At 42.9% G+C, this 20,579-nt stretch overlaps 1 protein-coding gene across 4 annotated transcripts in view; it reads left to right on the plus strand.

Moving 5' to 3' along the window:
- LOC114878067 (titin) overlaps window positions 1-20,579 on the plus strand; it is a 132,200-nt gene that overhangs the window by 51,216 nt on the left and 60,405 nt on the right. For all 4 annotated transcript variants that reach the window (XM_046285933.1, XM_046285932.1, XM_046285934.1 and 1 more), the window contains 34 exons: window positions 660-702; window positions 784-1,058; window positions 1,145-1,362; window positions 1,467-1,688; window positions 1,774-2,111; window positions 2,188-2,536; window positions 2,601-2,839; window positions 3,003-3,232; window positions 3,318-3,461; window positions 3,542-3,799; window positions 3,887-4,030; window positions 4,099-4,371; window positions 4,431-4,976; window positions 5,064-5,541; window positions 5,629-6,209; window positions 6,289-6,831; window positions 6,913-7,167; window positions 7,246-7,389; window positions 7,730-8,131; window positions 8,587-8,988; window positions 9,196-9,418; window positions 9,508-9,680; window positions 10,873-11,012; window positions 11,102-11,618; window positions 11,709-11,852; window positions 11,939-12,190; window positions 12,268-14,969; window positions 15,044-16,046; window positions 16,123-16,521; window positions 16,589-17,108; window positions 17,229-17,400; window positions 17,478-17,664; window positions 19,347-19,686; window positions 19,788-20,520. In XM_046285933.1, the coding sequence (XP_046141889.1) occupies window positions 660-702; window positions 784-1,058; window positions 1,145-1,362; window positions 1,467-1,688; window positions 1,774-2,111; window positions 2,188-2,536; window positions 2,601-2,839; window positions 3,003-3,232; window positions 3,318-3,461; window positions 3,542-3,799; window positions 3,887-4,030; window positions 4,099-4,371; window positions 4,431-4,976; window positions 5,064-5,541; window positions 5,629-6,209; window positions 6,289-6,831; window positions 6,913-7,167; window positions 7,246-7,389; window positions 7,730-8,131; window positions 8,587-8,988; window positions 9,196-9,418; window positions 9,508-9,680; window positions 10,873-11,012; window positions 11,102-11,618; window positions 11,709-11,852; window positions 11,939-12,190; window positions 12,268-14,969; window positions 15,044-16,046; window positions 16,123-16,521; window positions 16,589-17,108; window positions 17,229-17,400; window positions 17,478-17,664; window positions 19,347-19,686; window positions 19,788-20,520 (13,589 nt within the window). The remainder of the gene's footprint in view (window positions 1-659; window positions 703-783; window positions 1,059-1,144; window positions 1,363-1,466; window positions 1,689-1,773; window positions 2,112-2,187; window positions 2,537-2,600; window positions 2,840-3,002; window positions 3,233-3,317; window positions 3,462-3,541; window positions 3,800-3,886; window positions 4,031-4,098; window positions 4,372-4,430; window positions 4,977-5,063; window positions 5,542-5,628; window positions 6,210-6,288; window positions 6,832-6,912; window positions 7,168-7,245; window positions 7,390-7,729; window positions 8,132-8,586; window positions 8,989-9,195; window positions 9,419-9,507; window positions 9,681-10,872; window positions 11,013-11,101; window positions 11,619-11,708; window positions 11,853-11,938; window positions 12,191-12,267; window positions 14,970-15,043; window positions 16,047-16,122; window positions 16,522-16,588; window positions 17,109-17,228; window positions 17,401-17,477; window positions 17,665-19,346; window positions 19,687-19,787; window positions 20,521-20,579) is intronic.

Genomic DNA, 20,579 nt, shown 5'->3' on the forward strand with positions numbered 1-20,579 from the left:
GCGAACGTGTCTCGAATTTCTGAACGATCGCGTCACCGACCCCTACAATCTACTTAGCTTCTTAACCGTGATAACGAAAGCTGTTTAAGTAGCAACCATTGAGATTCAATGGAATGTTTATTTTCGTTAGGAAGAGTACCGAGTTGCTTCTGATCGTTCATTTCGTAAGATTGTTAGAATATTATCTTTGCTCCCATCTCTTTAATTAGTCGAATTAAATTCGTGTTACCGGTGACCCCCATAACAGGCAACGCGTTAACAGAATGCCAGGGGGTCATCAGCATTTTGCGTCAACAGAACGCCCAGTTGTAATTAGCGAATTGACTTAATTGCACCGAGTCTGAACAAAAATGAACGTCATCACGACGCGTGACGATAACACAGAAGAAAACGGTTCGTTTCCCTGATTCGTTCTGGTCCAGCTCAAACGAACGAGAGGAAATGCACTCGAAAGAATAGCCTCGTAATGAAACAAAAGTAATAAACTCTGAGGTGATTGAATAAAAGAGTTTCTTCCTTTCTTCCTGCACCGTAATGAGAATGAAACTGTTTTGCCGTGGTGCGAAGAGGAAACGGAAATTAAAATGCAACTTTTATGAAAATGAATATTAGTCGCACGGTTCATGGATTAATATGTTGTAATTTTTTTTAATTTACAGTTCAAGGAGAGATTGTGATGCAGACGACGCCCACGGTACCAGCGTAAGTATTTTCATTTGCAGAACACGAAAATATCAGCTTATTTCTAAGTAAAAAAGAAAATTGTTAATTATGTTCCGATAGTTTTACCGGCAGACCCGGTGATCCATCGCCGCCGGTCTTCGAGCAGATTTTCAAGAACGCCAGATTCGCGCAGGGTGGGAACGCAATTTTCGAGGGTCGCGTCAGAGGCAACCCGAAACCCACCGTCTCATGGACGCACAAGGGTGCACCGTTGTTGGAATCATGGAAAATTCGAATGTCGTACGATGAGAAAACCGGAGCAGTCACGCTTCAAATCAATCAAATCGGCCCTGGTGACGAGGGCGAATACACGTGCAGTGCTAAAAATCAATATGGTAATTGGAATTAAATTTCTTTAAGAAAGAATCAAATCCTTTAACGAAAATCTATTTCACGAATATTCGACACTTTTCTTGAACAGGAGAAGCGATCTGTTCCGTTTACATTCAGCCAGAGGGATTCGGACCTCCGCCTCAGCAGCAGATCGGTGGCTACCGGAAGGAGTACGCGCAAACCTTCCAGTCCACCGAGCAAAAGAGTCAAACCGGAAGTCAAAGCTTCCAGCAGCGCAGCTATCAGCAAACGATCGACAAACGAAGCTATGTTAACGGTACCAGTACCAGCATCGAAGATTTCAAGGTACGTACCTTCATCGTCAAACATTCCCGCAATAAAATATTTAATTTGAAATTGAATTTCATCTCTGGAAGCACGAATTAACAAATGAATGTAACTGTTTATAGGTGGACACGTTCGAATACAGACTCCTGCGCGAAACCGAATTTCGAGAATCCATTACTCGCCGTTTCGTGGGCGAATCGGACGTACAGATTTCGACGGTCGTAGACCGAAGCCTGGGACCGGTTGCACCTCCGCAAATCTCCCAAAAGCCGAGAAATTCAAAGCTGATCGAAGGATCCGACGTTGTTTTCACTGCGAAGATATCTGGAAATCCGAAACCAAGAGTAACTACAATCCCTTCTTCTTTCTCAATTTATTTATTTATTTAAAAATCATGCTCACTAATAATAACGTTACAATTGTGTTCAGTTAACTTGGTTCAAAAACGGCCAAAGGATCCGTGAATCTCAACGCGTGGAGATGAGCCACTCGAACCAACAGGCCTCTTTGAGGATCAGAGTCGCGCTGCCGGAAGACAGCGGCCATTACACCTTGCTCTCAGAAAACCCTCAAGGTTGCACCGTTAGTTCTGCATATCTGGCGATCGAATCGAGCGATCAAGTGGATCAAGCTTATCAGACACCGAGGGAGAGCGTGAAAACACCGCAAGTAGAATCGACCGGCGAATCAGACTCTGGCAAGGTTCTACCGCCGAATTTTGTTCGCACCTGCACCGATCGTGATGCTACCGAAGGAAAAATGACTAGGTACGTCCTATATGTTTTTATTTTCTTAAAAATATTTGGACAAGATCGAATCTCGAATAATTGTAATTTATCTTAGGTTTGATTGTCGCGTAACCGGCCGTCCGTATCCGGAAGTAACTTGGTACATAAACGGGCAACAAGTGGCCAATGATCTGACCCACAAGATCCTCGTCAACGAATCCGGAAACAATTCTCTGATGATTACGAACGTCAGCCGCGCGGACGCCGGCGTCGTAACCTGCGTCGCGAGGAACAAAGCCGGTGAAACGTCGTTCCAATGCAATCTGAACGTCATCGAGAAGGAACAAGTTGTTGCGCCTAAATTCGTCGAACGATTCACAACGACGAACGTGAAAGAAGGAGAACCTGTTGTGTTCATGGCACGCGCTGTTGGAACTCCTGTACCTAGAATCACCTGGCAGAAGGTAATGATTTCATTTGAATTTAATCACGCGAGAATTACTTTGACGATATTCATTGATTTGATAGGATGGAGTGCCGATAACACCTGGACCGGATGTGCGCATATTAACGGACGGTAGCGGAGCTTCAACTTTGGATATACCCTGCGCAAAATTATCAGACGCAGCTTGGTACCAATGTACAGCACAGAATGTAGCCGGCTCGACAGCTACTCGAGCTAGGCTTTTCGTGGAGACACCGAAAGGAGCAGCCCCCGAACCAAGACGCCTGAATTTACCCCGACCGACGAAAGTCATCGAACCAGAGTAAGAGAATTGTCAGATAATAAAAGAAAGAAAGAAATATCCAACTCGTAGTATTGATATTTAAATTAATTTTATTTTTATGCAACTTGGAGAGGGATAATGGTAGGGTATTAAATAAATAATTTCGAGAAGGGTGAAGATAACGATAGAAAATGTTTCGTAGACCTGCGCCTGGCCCCGAAGTGATCTATTTGAGACACGTGGAACGCGCCAAACCATATTTGCCTCCACCAGAAGAGGACAGAGTTTATCCACCACCGCGTTTCATCATACCATTAAGGGACGTCCATCAGATCGAGGGTGGACGAATTCACTTCGAGGCCAGAATCGAACCGGTGGGCGATCCCACCATGAGGGTAGAGTGGTACGTTAATGGAAGAGCTCTCGACGCGAGTAAGTGAAATTTCAATTTTTATTAATAATCGAAATTTTTCCAACGTATCGAATTCGGAGTTGCTGATCGAGATCGAAATTTCAGGCTCCCGTGCGACTTCCATTTTCCGATTTGGCTTCATCTCTCTCGACCTAATCAGCATAATTCTTCAAGACAGCGGCGAATACGTATGCCGCGTCGTAAGTTCGACCGGAGTCGCTGAATCTCGAGCTACCCTCAGCGTGACACGTAAGTTACGATATCCAGGAATGATGTATCGATGAACGAATCTGAACGATCGATCGCTGATCCGAGAGTAATGATTTCAGCACGCGCAACAATCGAACAGGCTAGCCAACACCCCGACAGCCTCCAGTACATTCAACAGCTCGAGGATTACAGCAAGTACCAAAGGCAGGAGAGTGTGGAGGAGATCTCTTCACAGCGGCCGGCCTTCATCCGACCACTCCAGGATCTAGGAGAATTACAGGAAGGACGAAACGCCCATTTCGAGGCGCAACTCACTCCTGTAAGTGATCCGACGATGAAAGTGGAGTGGTACAAGGATGGTAGGCCAATCACAGCTAGTAAGTATATTTTTTTCATTTAAAAGCGATCCATCTATAAATCATTCGTGATAACAATATAAATAAATCGATAATGATGATCGTTAGGCTCAAGAATCACAACCATCTTCAACTTCGGATACGTCTCGCTCAATATATTGCACCTACGAGCTGAAGATGCCGGTTCTTATACTGTCAGAGCTGTGAACCGCTTGGGAGAGGCCGTCAGCTCCGCATCTCTCCGTGTCTATGGTAAGTATAATATTATAATATATCATAAATTAATTGAAAAAAAAAATTGTGTCATTTAATTTGTACAGCACGCACAAGCGTTACTACTGACTTGGGAATCCCCGAGCAACAGAGGTACATCGAGGCTGCCGAGGAATTGGAAGCATATCAGCAGGCTATGCACCAGAAATACGTGCAGGAACAGCCTGAACCGACCAGCCCGCCGGAATTCAAATCTCCTATTAAGGATCAGAACAGCATACGAGAAGGCGGTTTTGCTCATTTCGAAGCCCGCCTAGAACCAGTCGGCGATTCTGATCTGAGAGTTGAATGGCTTAAGGATGGACGCCCTGTAGAAGCTAGTAAGTTAACGTTACGCGTATTCGCACTTGGAACACGAACTAACGAATCTCTTAACCAGGTTCACGTATCACGACATTCTTCAACTTCGGTTACGTGGCACTGACCATCAAATACGTAACCATCCACGACGTCGGCATATACACCTGTCGAGCTTACAACCGCGCAGGTGAAGCTCACACGACAGCTCAATTAAGCGTGATCAGCAAGAACGACGTAATTTACGACAGTCAACATCCAACTGGATTACAAAAGATCCAAACTTTGGAAGATTCCAGCAGATACTCGCGACAGGTTCAAGAAGAGACACAAGTTACCCAAGCTCCAAGATTCTTGGGCACCCTGAAGGGAACAAATAAAATCGTCGAAGGTCAACGTGCTCATTTCGAGGCTCGTGTCGAACCTCAGAGCGATCTGACTATGACTATCGAATGGTATCACAATGGGAAAGCCATCACTGCTGCGAACAGGATTCAAACTTATCACGATTTTGGATACGTGGCTATTGATATTCTTCAAGTCAGACCCGAAGACGCTGGTACTTACACTGTGGTCGCTAGAAACGCCCTTGGAGAGGCTCGATTGTCTGCTACTATGGTTGTAGAAAGTATGTTTTTTATAAAATTAATATATCGACTTTATCAGTGGTGCGTTTTAAAATTATTTTTATTTTCATCGTTTGTTTTAATTACAGCACGTTCGAGCGTGGATACCAGCAGCATGCATCGAACATCGTACGAGAAGACCCAGCGTCTCGAGGAATCAAAGTTCGTCGAACCTCAATATCATATCGAAGAAATATCGAAATCAAAGCCTATCTTCGTTCAACCCTTAAGCGACCCTAAACCTGTGAGCGAGGGTAAAAATATCCATCTGGAGTGCCGTTTGGAACCAATGGGAGATCCAACGATGAGAGTCGAATGGTTCCAAAACGGTCGTCCAGTTACCGTTGGCTCCAGATTTAGAACCTACTATGATTTCGGTTTCGTCGCTTTGGATATCGTACATTCAACTGTCCTCGATTCCGGGGAATTCACTGTCAGAGCTACTAATCATCTTGGCACTGCTCATACTTCGGCATGCGTTCGAGTCATTGGAAAATCTGATATCGTTACTGAAACTCAGCACGAGCAGTCGCTCGAGCAGATTCAGATGCTCGAAGATGCAGCCAGGTTAGTAAAATATACTCGATTTAAATATGTCAGTGGAATGTTATACATTATATTTTTATTTACACAATTCTGAATTTCTACATACAGATACCGGAAAACTCAACAAGAAGAGGTGACGGTAATGCAAGCACCCCAGTTCACGCGACCATTGCACAACATAGAAACAGTAGAACTGACGAATGTCCATCTGGAATGTCGTCTCCAACCAGTAGGCGATGCCACGATGAAGGTCGAGTGGTTCGTGAACGGTAGACCAGTGAAAACTGGACACAGATTCAGACCTTCCTACGAATTCGACTACGTGGCTCTAGACATACTTGGTGTCTATCCTGAAGACTCAGGGGTGTACACTTGCCAAGCTAGAAATCAGCTCGGCGAAGCAGTCACTTCGTGTTCGGTTAGAGTACATGCGAAGAAAGATTTGTTATTGGAGTCTCAGCATCCTGAAGGATTAGAGAGGATTCAATACCTGGAAGATGCTTCCAGGTACAAGAGACACGAACTAGTTGACGAAGTGGTGAAAGTTAAGCCGAGATTTGTCACTGCTCCGAAGAATCAGGAAAATCTTCACGAAGGACAACATGCTCACTTTGAGTGCAAATTGGAACCAGTGACGGATTCGAATTTGAAAGTCGAGTGGTACAAAAATGGTCGTCCAGTTACAGTAGGTGAGTACAAAGTCACTAATTAAATAAATTACTCCGCTTACAAGTTTTACAAATTAAAATCGTTCTTCACCATCTCCAGGACACCGATTCCGTCCGATACACGATTTCGGCTACGTTGCTCTGGACGTGATCGACTTGATTGCCGAAGACTCTGGCACCTACACCTGCCGTGCTGTCAACCTTGTTGGCAGTGACGAAGTGTCGTGCAGTCTCACCTGTCGATCTACTGCTCAGGTTTTAACGGACACGAAGAACGAGCAGGGTCTCGAACAGATTCATTACTTGGAGGACAGAAGCAAGTATCAAAGAAGGGAAGATATCGAAGAGACAACCACTCAAGCGCCGATATTCACTACTTCCCTCAACAATGTGGAGATCAAAGAAGGTCAGAGAGCTCATTTCGAGTGCAGACTGATCCCAGTGTCCGATGCAACGATGAAAGTGGAATGGTTCCATAATAACAAGCCAGTTAAAGCTGGATCTAGATTCGTTGAAACAAACAGTTTTGGCTTCGTGGCTCTAGACATTATGTACGCTTACCCTGAAGACTCAGGAACGTACACTTGTCGAGCAAAGAATATCATTGGAGAGGCGATTACTTCAGCTACCGCTAACGTTCACTGTAAGTTTCTTCATTTTCATAAAGAAAGGGAAAGTATTTTTTTTTCCTAACATTGTTATTCCTTTTCCTTTCTTTCAATAGCGAAAAAGTCGATCTATACAGAAACTCAGAACGAAGAGACTCTCCAACGACTTCACCATCTGGAGGATACTTCCCGATACCAACGTAAAACCACAACAGAGGAGATCGTTACTCAAGCTCCAGTTTTCACGATGCCTATTAAAGATCTGAAAGTTGCTGAAAATCAAGCAGCTCATTTCGAGGCTCGTGTGATTCCTGTTGGCGATTCAAAATTGAAAGTCGAATGGTTGCGAAATGGAGTTCCAATCGCAGCTTGTAAGTTACATTTCGATTTTTAAAAATTACGAGTTCGGAGAAGTTTCGCAGAAAGCAGCGAACTCTTTTTTTTTACAGCAAATCGCGTGACAACGATGCATGATTTCGGATATGTCGCTCTGAACATGAAATACGTGAACCCTGAAGACTCAGGTACCTATACTTGCCGTGCAGTGAACGATCTTGGAGAAGCAGTAACATCAGCAACACTGTTTGTCCAGTGTAAGTATAAATTGCAGAAAGGGCGAAGGAATCATCTGAAGTTTCGATTTTCAGCAATGCTTTTTGTAAGCCACAGACGAGCTTTGTACGCGTCAAGCAATTGCTTACACGTAGATTTTGCATTCTGTGTGCACAGATAGTCTCCTGTTTTTCAATTATTTTTTGGTGAAGTGTTCGTAGAAGTATTTTTATACGCTTTCACCTATGGTCTTTTTTTAATTCATTTTTTTTTCAAACTGAAAACATTGAAACATTTTTCATTCACACGAAATGCCCCATCGCCGTTCACAAACACTCTTACAATGGCACACTGACAAAACAAAACTGTTCCCAAACACAGCCAAGGCGGCCCTGCAATTCGAGTCGCAGCACGAGAGCGCTCTATCGAAACTGCAAGCTCTGGAGGACACGAGCAGATATCAACGTCACGAGGAAGAAGAGATCGTGGTGAAAGAAAAACCATCGTTCACAGTCCAACTGAACGGACCCACAAACCTGGTCGAAGGCCAAAGCGCACACTATGAGTGCCGCATCGAGCCTTATCCAGACCCGAACATGAAAGTGGAATGGTTCCATAATGGCAAACCATTGTCCACTGGTCACAGGTATAGAACCACCTGTGATTTTGGATTTGCTTCGTTGGATGTCCTCACGGTTTATGCTGAAGACTCTGGTACATACACTTGCAAGGCCACCAATAAACTGGGATCGGCGCAGAGTTCGATCAAACTTGACGTGAAATGTAAGTAGAAAAATGTCCAGGAAAAATGGGGAGTTGTGACTTGGACAGGTTTGGATTTTGTTGAAGATGGTGAAATAGAAGTATCGTTTTAATTGTACTTTGAATATTTAAATATCTAAAATACCTCGAGCAATTGATACTTTTATGACCATCAAAATTTCACACACGGGGACAGCAGGTGGACGTAACCAAGCATTTTATTTTACCCATAAACCTTATTTCCCATGGCTTATTAGTTTATTGTCGTTAGTAGACTTAGTTTCGCTTCTGTAAAATACCTTCTGTTTAAATGTTTCACCTTATCCTTTTCATCGTTGTATCATTTTTTCGTTTCTACTTGTAATTATTACCGTTGTGTGATATGAATAGTAAATAATGAATATTTCTATTATCTTCAACCCCTTCTGTCCTCCATCTACATTTTCTATATTTATTTAATGAACGACACGTTGCAGCTCGCGCCTCGATTATTCGTGAAACACAACACGAGAGTGCTTTGAAGAAGATCCAATATCTCGAAGACGATTCACGTTACAAACGTGTGGATCAAGAAGATCTGATCATCGCTGAGAAACCGAAATTCGGTCGTCCATTGAAAAATATCGAACATTTGCCAGAAGGCAAGAGTGCTCATCTCGAGGCGACTTTAACGCCTGTCAATGATCCCACTATGGTGGTTGAATGGTTCAGAGATGGTAGACCTATTCCTCAAGGACACAAATTTAAGACCACTTATGATTTTGGATACGTTGCTCTGGATATTCTCTATGCTTACCCAGAAGATTCTGGAACTTACATGTGCAAAGCGAGGAACGCTGTTGGCGAGGCTGTCACTACTTGTGTCATCAGCGTTGACTGTAAGTTAATAAATATCGTATTCAACAGACTGTCAATTATTAATTTATCAATTTAAACAACTGACATGCTTAAATCTCGAATGAATTTCATAACCTTTTCGGAACCACCAAATTAATAAGTTGATCGACAAGCTACCTCTAAAACCCATGTTAAATGTCTTCGAATGAAAGGATAAACGTTGAAACGTGTTCGTTATTTTTTAACAGCGAAACAGGGCTTGTTCCTGGACACCTTGGATGCTCAACGATTGCAGAAGATTCGCGAATTAGAGACTGTAGAGGTGAAACAAGAGGTTGAAAAAGAGATTGTACACCAGAAGCCCGTGTTCCTGACACCGCTGAACAACCTGGATCACCTAAAGGAAGGTGAACATGCTCACTTGGAGTGCCGTGTCGAACCTATCAATGATCCAAATCTGAAGATAGAATGGTAAAAAAAATTGATTTTAGTTAATATGGTTAGAATTTGTAATAGTTGTTCAATTAAATTTTAACTTGGTGGATTTAATACTTGATCAGGTTCGTCAACGGAGTCGCTGTAAAAACAGGACATCGTTTCCGTAAAACACACGATTTCGGCTATGTGGCCCTTGATATTCTTTACACATACCCTGAAGACTCTGGCACTTACATGTGCAAGGCTACAAACTTGGCTGGCGAGGCTGTCAACACGTGTACCATCAAGGTTGGCTGTAAGTAACTGATTTATTATATGTCATGTTATAAAATAACCCCAAGAAAAGCTATTAAAAAACCATAATTTTTAAAGTATAATATCTCGCGTCTAAAGCAACATACAATTTTATCGTTAACATTGGTAGAAGCGCCATTTCCTCCTCTTTAAAATGACGTTTGTTTCATTTCGATACGATCATTGGTTCCCGAGATATCGTCGTGTAAAGACAACCGTAAGTTTTCGCTAGGACCTCTCACTCGATCCTTACCACTGACCTACATTACCCACGCGACTGTAGTGGTCATTCATGAAGCGTAGCGCGAACCGGTTTTTTACTACTACTATCGTGCGTACGCACTTCTAGGAAAAAAATTTAGGTCACTGGGTCTTTCGGGTTCTCCCGCCCCATTCATTTCGCGCGCTCTTACGTTAAACTTTAAACGCTTATATCTCGGGAACGGATTGAGATATCGACTTACAACCAAATGCATTGTCATTGGCACATCTAATACTACCTTCTGATCCATATTTCGTTTAAAATTTTGCAATTTTTTTAAATGCATTTCATCTTATAAATAATAGAATTTACTATATTTTTTTATCATTTTTATACCTAATACAAATATCGATTAAGTTTTAAAACTAATTTAGTAAAAGAACATTCTTACTAGCGAAGCACCAGCGTTACCCTGCACCTCACTTCCGGCTCCTAAATCTTCCTGAGAGGACCAAACAAGACGATTGTTATCGCGAACGAAAACTTTCTCCAATGCCATATTTTCAAAGGGAAAATTCTTCGACTTTGAAACCTAGATTCGGCTCCTTTTCTTTAACAAGCTGTAAATGCAATAAACAGCTTATGGAGATTCCTCAAAAATATAAAAATTACTTTAATGAAAATCAGTATCAAGGAACTAGAAGAAAATCTGAATTGAATTTCAATAACAAATTTCCTCGAAGAAGAGATATAAAATATGTTTGTCAACCTCCAGAATTTCGTGGTATTTGTCGACGAGTGACATTTCAAGGTCTCAAAGAAAGTCCATACAAAATTGAAAGAATAAGAAACTGTAGAAATAATAGATGTTCTTCGTGTTCACGATAGAAAAGGATAATTCATGGATTCATTGAAACAGTAATTTGTACATTTCAGTGTGCAATCAATTTTATTGTTAAGCATACGTGTAATGCGAAATTTTCTTTTTTAGCTCGTCGCAGTATTCTGTTAGATACCCAACATCCTGATGGCCTTGAAAAGATCCGTGAACTCGAGGCTCAAGGACACCCAGCTCGCTTAGAAGTTGAAGAACCACCAGTGACACCACCGAGATTCGTCACTGAACTCAGGGTACGAGTTCTATAATAAATTTCAAATTTTATTAATTCACCCAAAGTAGTCGACACTTTCTGTATCACAATATTATTTAATTTCTTCAGGGTACCACTGAGGTATACGAAGGACAAACTGCCCACTTCGAGTGTCAAATTGAGCCTCTTCACGATGCCAACTTAAGAATCGAATTCTTCCATAATGGCAAACCATTACCATCAGCTTCAAGGTTCCACGTGACATTCGATTTCGGCTACGTGGCTTTGGACATCGGCCACACAGTTCCTGAAGATGCTGGAGAATATTCTGTCCGTGCCATCAACGCTCTTGGACAATGTGTTTCCTCCATCGAGCTGAGAGTTATCCCCAGAGACAACATCATTCTGGATTCTCAACGTCCTGAAGGATTGGATAAAATCCGAGAATTGGAGGCACAACAACCCTGGAAGAGACCTGATATTCCGGAACCTCAGACGAGACAGAGACCTGTATTTACTCAACCATTGCAAAATATCGATGCTATTCCTGAAGGACAAACTGCTCACTTCGAGTGCAGGTTGATACCTGTGGGAGATCCTACTTTGAAAGTCGAGTGGTTCAGAAATGAAATTCCACTTGAAACAAGTAAGTCATTTTTAGGAGGATTTTTAATGGAAGACTATGATTAGAACAGTTAACAAAAATTCATACCATGTACTTCCTTGCTATGTTCAGGTTCACGAATCACCAAAGTCCACGATTTTGGATACGTATCCCTGGATATCAACCATGTGCGTGAAGAAGACGAAGGTGTTTACATGTGTCGTGCTTCCAATCCACTCGGTGAAGCTGTCACCACTGCTTCCATGAAAATCAAGAGTAAGTCTACTCGCGTTAAACTGAAAACCGTGCTAGCTTCTTCAAAAACTTTTAACGATTTGGATGATTAAATTGTTCTTATTTAGGCAAAGCAAGTATACAGTTAGATACGCAGCACCCTGAAGCGCAACGTAAGATCGCCCAATTAGAAGCTGACAAACCTAGTCGACCCGAAGAGCCAGAGAAGGTATTTGACAAACCCATCTTCACACAATTATTGACTGGACCCACAGAACTCTGGGAAGGTCAAATGGCCAGATACGAGTGCAGAGTAGTTCCGGTTGGTGATGCAAGTTTGAGATTCGAATGGTACATCAATGGTGTTGAATTAAAAATGGGTAAGAATTTATTTGAAAGAACATTTTCAAATCGAAAATATGAGGAGGATTTTGTAATTTTCTATTTCTTTTAAAAGGATCTCGTTTCCACGTGAGTCACGACTTCGGTTACGTGACCCTGGACATTCTGAAAGTGATAACCGAAGATTCCGGTGTGTACACCTGTAAAGCGATCAACAAAGCCGGTGAAGCGGTTTCCTCAATTTCCCTCAAGGTGAAAGCTCGCTCGGCAATCGATGCCGACAGTATCCAACCCGATGCCTGGCAGAAGATTCAGCTCAAAGAAGCCGAAATGAACAAAGTACCGGAAATGTTCGTTGATACAACACCTCAGCAAGCTCCGGTGTTCACGAAACACCTTGAAAGCTTCGACAAACTCGTGGAAGGTCAACATGTCTATTTAGAAGCTCAAGTAGAACCAAGAGCTGATCCAAATCTCCGCGTAGAATGGTTCAAGAACGGTATATCTCTTCAAACTGGAACGAGACTTCGCAGCACCTTCGACTTTGGTCTGGTGACCTTGTCCATCAATGGGTTAAGACCAGACGATTCAGCCATTTATACTTGCAAAGCTACCAATCTGCTTGGCGAAGCTGTGTCCACCTGCAGCTTGAAGATCGTCGATCGTCATTGGCTTCTGGGTGACACTCTTCATCCCGATGCTCTTCCTAAGATCGACGCGCTGGAACAACCTCACGTTACGTCGGCAGAGCAACCAGAGCCTATCTACGAAGAACCAGTTTTCATTACCCATTTGAACAACGTGGAATGCGTGGAAGGTGACAACGTGCACTTCGAGTGCAACGTGGAACCCTCGAAAGACCCGACCATGAAGATCGAGTGGTTCATCAATGGAAAACCCTTGCCTACCGGAGCTAGATTCAAATCCACCTACGACTTTGGATACGTTGCCTTGGACATCAATCATGCTTACGAAGAAGACTCTGGAGTGGTGATCGTTAAAGCCACTAACTCTAAAGGATCAGCACAGACGTCTGGTACCTTGAAGTGTACCAGTAAACAGAGCATCTACCTGCAGACCCAACATCCTCAGGGAGAGGCTGGTTTGGAGAAGGTGAAAGAAGCTGAGGATGCTTATCTGTCCAAATACAGGAGACCAGATGAAGGGCCTGAACATGAATATCCAAAACCAATCTGGACAGTACCTCTGCAACCAGAGTTCAAGCTGGGAGAGTTTGAACCTCTTCATCTGGAAGGTCAAGTAGAGCCGAAAGACGATCCAAACCTGAAGATCGAATGGTACTTCAATGGCAAAGTCTTGGAGCATGCTTCTAGATTCAAAATGACCAGCGACTTTGGATTCGTCACTTTGGACCTGACAGACGTCTACGAACGAGACTCTGGAATCTACACCTGCAAGGCTTACAACAAGGCAGGCGAGGCCTTCACCTCGACAACCATTTACTGTTCCACCAAAGAGAATATCATCGAAAGATCTCAGCATCCAAAGGGTAAGGAAGGTCTCGAGGCTATCCAAGACCTCGAAGAGTCGTTGAAACGACAAGAAGGTGCTCCTCCGGAGAGCGAGGAAGGTCATCCTCCAGTGTTCACCTCACAGTTCGAGAATCTAACCAACTTATCCGAAGGAGAGATCGCTCACTTCGAGGCATCTCTAACTCCAACAGGTGACCAAACCATGGTTGTCGAATGGTTCTACAATGGAAAGGTGCTGGAAGCTAGTCACCGCATCAGAACAGTCTACGCCTTTGGCATGGTTGTTCTCGAGGTGCTTGGAACCAAGATAGAAGATTCAGGCACCTATTCCTGCAGAGCTACGAACAAATGGGGTCAAGCAGAGATCAGCGTGGAATTGCAATGCGTGGATAAATCCAAGGGACAGAAACCTAAATTCACCACTCATATTCAATCTCTCGAAGGCCTTAAAGATGGCCAGTCGGCACACTTCGAGTGTACCTTGATCCCTGTAGGAGATCCTCAAATGAAAGTCGAGTGGTTCCATAACGGTCAACCTTTGAGACACTCGTCAAGGTTCAAGATGGTCTCTGATTTTGGATTCGTCGTGATGGATATCGCTGGAGTGATGGCTCACGACACTGGCGAGTACGTTTGCAAAGCCAGCAACAAATACGGCGAAGATTTCACCAAAGCTACCCTGAAATGTTTCGGAAAGAGCGGAGTGTATTTGGACTCCCTGCAGCCGGATTCTTTAGCAAGGATCCGAGAGTTGGAGAGCTTCGGCGGTGAGCAACCAACGACACCGACCACTCCAGTAGCTGAACCACCGAAATTCATCACTCAGATTGTCGATATTACCAGACTGGTCGAAGGACAGTCTGCTCACTTCGAGGCTAGACTCACGCCCGTAAACGACCCAGATTTGAAGGTCGAGTGGTATTACAATGGCAAGAAACTTCCTCATGGACACAGATACAGGACCTTCCATGATTTTGGTATCGTCATTCTGGATATACTGTACTGTTACGAAGAGAATTCTGGAGTATACGAATGCAGAGCTTTCAATAAGTACGGAGAGGATACTACCAAGGCAACATTGAAGTGCTTCTCGAAAGCCAGTCTCATCTTGGAATCTCAGCTTCCAAAGGGAATGGAAGGTGGTCTGGAGAAGATCCAAACTCTGGAGGATTCGATGATTCGTACGAAAGATGAGAAGGTTGTCGAAGAACGTGGAAAAGCTCCGATGTTCACGGTGCCTTTGAGTAACATCGATGGACTTCGAGAAGGCGAAAGCGCGCACTTTGAAGCTAGGCTTATACCCACCGACGATCCAAAACTAAAGGTAAGTCCTTAGAACACTAAATGAAACTAATGAAACTATAGTAATAATACTAATATAATTTTTTGAATGCACAGGTCGAATGGTTCTGGAACGGAAAACCATTGCGAACCGGCTCTCGTTTCCGTACCTTCTGCGATTTTGGCTTCGTAATCCTGGAAATCTCTCCCATCTACCCTGAAGACTCTGGCGAATACAGCTGCAGAGCAACAAACGAGTACGGCGAAGCAGTGACCACCTGCACTATGAAGTGCACCGGAAAACGTAGCATAATCTTGGAATCTCAATTACCAAAAGGAATGGAAAGTACCATCGACAAGATCGCGGAATTAGAAGGTCTTGGAAACGAGCCAGGTCAAGTAACACCGGAAGACGATACAGGAAAGCCACCGGAATTCGTCACTACACCGTCAGATTTGACCCTAACCGAGAACTCTCTGGCACACTTTGAGTGCAGACTGACACCCATCAACGATTCCAGCATGAGGGTCGAATGGTTCCATAATGGAAAGCCTTTGCTAGCTGGAAGTAGGATTAAAACTATCCACGACTTTGGTTTCGTTATTCTTGAAGTGGCTAATTGTTACCAAAGAGATTCTGGTCTCTATACTTGCAAAGCAACCAATCGTCACGGCGAAGCTACAGTGAACTGTAAATTGCAAGTACGTGGTCGTCAAGGTATCATCCTGGAACCTCAGCTTCCGACTAACTTCAAGACCGGAACAGAAAGTATCCAGAAACTGGAGGAGGCTTTGTACAAACGTGACGAGATACTGACCGAAGAGGAAACACCTAATCCTCCTAAATTCACCGTGGAACTGAAGGATATCGAGGTTGAAGAAGGAGCACCCAGTCACTTCGACTGCAGGGTCGAACCAGTGGGCGATTCTACGATGCGTATCGATTGGTTCCATAATGGACGATCATTTGCTACTGGCTCCAGAGTTCACCAGATCAATGACTTTGGATTTATATCTTTGGATATGTCTTATACTTACGCCAGGGACAGCGGTGAATACGTATGCAGAGCTACGAATAAATGGGGATCTGCTACTACCAAAGCGACCATCACTTGCAAATGTAAGTATTAATATTTATATTAAAATCGAATTTTTATCGACGAAAGTATTAATATTTTTAATTTTCAATCATTTAGCCAAGAAGACGATAGACTTCGATTCTCAACTACCATCAGGAATGAGCGGTGAGAAGTTGAAGGAATTAGAACGTGGACCAGTCAGCGAACCACCTGTCGAGGAAGCACCGCGTCAACCACCAAGATTCATCACGCACATTCAATCAGCGACGGTGGACGAATCGGAACCGGTCAGGTTCGAGTGTCGCGTGGAACCGAAAGATGATCCAAATTTGCGTATCGAATGGTACAGAAACGGGAAAATGATCCCAGCTGGACACAGGTACAGAACCACGTACGACATGGGATTCGTGTCCATGGACATTCTGTACGTCTACCCTGAAGACTCGGGCGAATACGTGTGCAAGGCCATCAATGATCTTGGAGAGGACACTACTAGGGCATCGGTATCCTGTAAAAGTGAGTAATCAATTTTTTTATTTTTCAAAAACAAATATATTTTTTAAACGAACGTTTTATTCGACAGAGTTGCCCAGCATTATCCTACAGAACCAAGTGCCAAAGGGTATGAAGAAATCTGAAGCACTGATGCAGATGGAAGCGACAATTAAGAAATACACTTCGGAGGTGCACTTGACAGAGGATGATCTCTACGATGCCGACAAGAAACAACCACCTCGATTCGTCACTCAGATACTAGATCAAACTGAGTTAGTTGAAATGAACAGCTCGAAATTCGAGTGCCAATTGGCGCCCGTTGGCGATCCAAACATGAAGGTCGAATGGTTCTTCAACGGCAAACCTCTGCCTCACAAGAACCGATTTACACCTATCTATGATTTCGGTTACGTGGCCATGAATTTCGGTTGGGTGTACCCCGAAGACAGCGGAGAATATCTCTGCAGAGCAACGAATCTTTATGGAATGGACGAAACAAGAGCGGTGATCAGAACTGCCGGTAAACCTGGAATTATTTACGAGTCACAGTTGCCAAAGGGCATGAAGAGTATCGAGAAGATCAGAGAAATGGAAGCTGCATGGCAAATGTAAGTTATTTTATTCTTTTTTTCTATGGAGAGTATTGGAGTTAGTAGGACATTTTTGAGGGGTGGTCCAAGTTCAGAGAATTTTTGTTACAAGAATTTTATTGAAAATTGTATATACAGAGTACCTGAGGAAGAAGGCGAAGAAGAGAAGGTGCGGGCACCTCCGACATTCGTCAGCAAACCTGAGCCTGTCACGGTCGAGGAGGGTGATTGTTCGAGATTCTGCTGTCGTGTCACGGGTCATCCACGTCCGCGTGTCATGTGGATCATCAATGGTCACACTGTGGTCAACGTCAGTACCAATTTTACAGGATTCATCGATCGAATAAATTGAAAAAAATGGTAGTTAAATAATTTTTCTTTGTACAGGGATCGCGTTATAAGCTAACTTACGATGGCATGTATCATCTGGACATCCCCAAGACGAGACAGTACGATCACGGCAAGGTCGAAGTGATCGCGAGAAGTTCAGTTGGCGAATCTCGCACTGAAACTACCCTGACAGTGAAACCAAGAAGCGACGATTATCGTGGAGTGTTGAAGAACTCACCGAGACGTAAGTCTATCCTGAAACTGAGATTCCCTTACACAAACGTCTCATTGCATTTTTTGCGTCTTAGAAATCCAAAACGTTTCTATCTTATTTTTATCTCTTCAAAATATTATACTTGAACAAATACTTGACCATCTTATCCAGTTTAAAAAAGAAAAGAAATAGTAATAATAATTTAGTCGCAAAGAATGCACGAGATTACAAAGAACAAGATGAAATATTGCACAAGAATCAATCACGAAGAAAAGCGACGAATAATAAGGGAAAGGTAAACAATCGCAACACAGTACATAAGAATATAGATACGACACGTACATTCCATTCGAGCACAGAAATGAAAACACTCGAAACCAAAAATTCGAACACCAAAACCCTTTATCCTGTTACTTTCACCTCGTTCCTTTGAGAAGTATTACAAAAAGGATTCGAAAGATGATCCTCGAGCACCTTGAGCACCTCGAGCAGCTTCTTCCTCCTCTTCGGGCTTCGGGCAATGTCGTCTAATGCGAAAGGTATCGGCTACTTCGGTTTCGCAAACCGGCACTCAGGTATGGATTCATGTTATCGAGAATGAAGCAACTCGTTTCTTCGATTATTTGTTCATCAGTGTTTTCTATTTTTATTTCTTTTATTTTTTGTGACTAAAAATGCACGAAGTGAAATATTGTATACAGAGATAATAATTTTAGCTTCAATTTATTCATTAAAATTTCATTTATTTAAATCATTTCTGTATAAATATTTTTCTTCGTACGTTAGATAATTTTCTGTTGCACTGGAGAAAACGGGTTTATTGCTCATCAATATTTTCCTTTTTTTTCTAATGGAAAAGTTACCTTCGTCGAATTCATTCATCTGGATTTTATTTAATATATTATTTCTTCCATTCAATCGCGAATTGATTCATCCATTCGAGCAGAGGTCCGTGTTTCTCAGAGTGCTTCCTATTGACGATATTAGTATCGGCGTTAATTACTCCTAATCCTCATCGAATAGTGTCATTATAGAAAATGTTTCAAAGATTTATTGGAACGTTTATATGTTCTCTGATATCCGTTTCCCTTTTTCTCTATCGTGTTTTGTATAACAGAGATTCAGTGTCTGATAATTATCATTGAAAATTTGCATTTTCCTCAATTACCATGTTTAAACAGGTACACTGAGTTTCTATGCACGATTAGAAATTGTTTGAATTTAGAGAGTCTCCCAATTGATAAGAGTGAAATTGTTGAATAAAATCGATGTAAATCCGAGAAATGTTTCCAATGGAATGCTAAAGAAATGACCCACGAGATCGAGTGAACCACGTGCTCTAACTTCGATTGTCCGGATGTCCACCTGTGTCTCCGATGGTATGGTTTCCGGCCATTCTGCTCCATTCATTTGGAGCCGTGTCTATGTGTTGCATCGCCAATTAAGTACTGTGTCGTATTTCCCCTTGATTCTCTACGAATCTCTATCTATGAAAATCTAACGTTCTCTCGATGATTCATAAAAGCTTGAAAAATCCTGAAATTTTAACTTGAGATCTTTCAATATAAACGAATACTTTGAATGAAATTATTGTCATCATCGAGGAATATTATATTTTTACTTGAAATTGAATGTTTTCGACGTTCGTCTGGCATGCATTGTCGAATGAGTAATTCGTCAGAACAGAAGGATCTAACGTGATTTTCCTGTAGCGTGGTATGATTACGGGCTGACACAATACCAAACGGAGCGACAGAATACAGAACTGGAGAAAGTATTCGACGAGAGACATTACAACGTGTCCCAAGGGATCGAAATCGCCACGGAACATCTTGGACAGAAGGTGTTCAAGGAGCCTGAGACCGATTGGCAGAAATCGGTGAAGAGCAAGAAGAACGAAGAATATTATAACAAACTGATGACCCTCGAGGAGGAACAAGTCTTGAAGGAAACGAGACTAAGAGAATCTAGTCATCAATTTGCTATTCCCGGTGAAAAGGTTGTTGCAGACTCTGTGGCGAAGGGAATGGCACAGAAATATGAAGAAACTTTGTAAGTATTCATTAATTTTTTACATTGAAAATTTCATAATTTTCATTGTGCTTCTCAAATGTGCTTCTATTTTATTAATCAAACGGTGAATAAATTTTCAGAGAAGAGAAGAAAGATGAAAAGACCCAGGAGACAGTTCAACCACCTCCGAGACCCTTGAAGAAACCGCACACGACGGAAGTGGACATTGACGTGGAACGAATGAAAGTAACAGGAAAGTATCCTCCAGGACCATCGGAGTCCACGGTTCACGGTCGCGAGGTTCACGTGGCTAAACAGAAACAAACGCAGAAAGAGGTGAAAGGCGACCTGGAGATCACCAGAAAGATAACTGCGACGGAAACCACCGAAGTGGAGCACAAAGCGAAGACCCAGGAACGTGTTGTTCAGGGTCCAACGAAGCCAGCTAAGCCACCGGTATTTACAAAGAAGATCCAACCTTGCAGAGCTTTCGAGCAGGAACAGGCACGATTCGAGGTCGAGTTCGACGGTGATCCATTGCCGACCGTCAAATGGTATCGCGAAGATTTCCCGATTCAAAATTCAGCGGATCTTCAGATATACACGTTCAGCACGAAATCGGTGCTGATTGTTCGACAAGTGTTTATGGAGGACTCCGGAGTTTTCTCCGTGATCGCTGAGAATCGAGGTGGAAAAGCAAAATGCAGTGCCAATCTAGTTGTCGAAGAACGTAGGAGACAACCTGGAAGAGGTGGAGTGATTCCTCCCAGCTTCCTCTCAACCATTCAGAACACCTCGGTGACCACTGGTCAACTGGCTAGATTCGATGCCAAAGTTACTGGAACTAAACCTCTGGACGTGTACTGGTTGAAGGTAGTTTTCAATTATTTTTCAATTATTTTTCGGGTATTAGATAAGGGAAAAGAACATTG

The sequence above is a fragment of the Osmia bicornis genome, chromosome 5, assembly GCF_907164935.1.
Source record: "Osmia bicornis bicornis chromosome 5, iOsmBic2.1, whole genome shotgun sequence".
Classification (NCBI taxonomy): domain Eukaryota; kingdom Metazoa; phylum Arthropoda; class Insecta; order Hymenoptera; family Megachilidae; genus Osmia; species Osmia bicornis.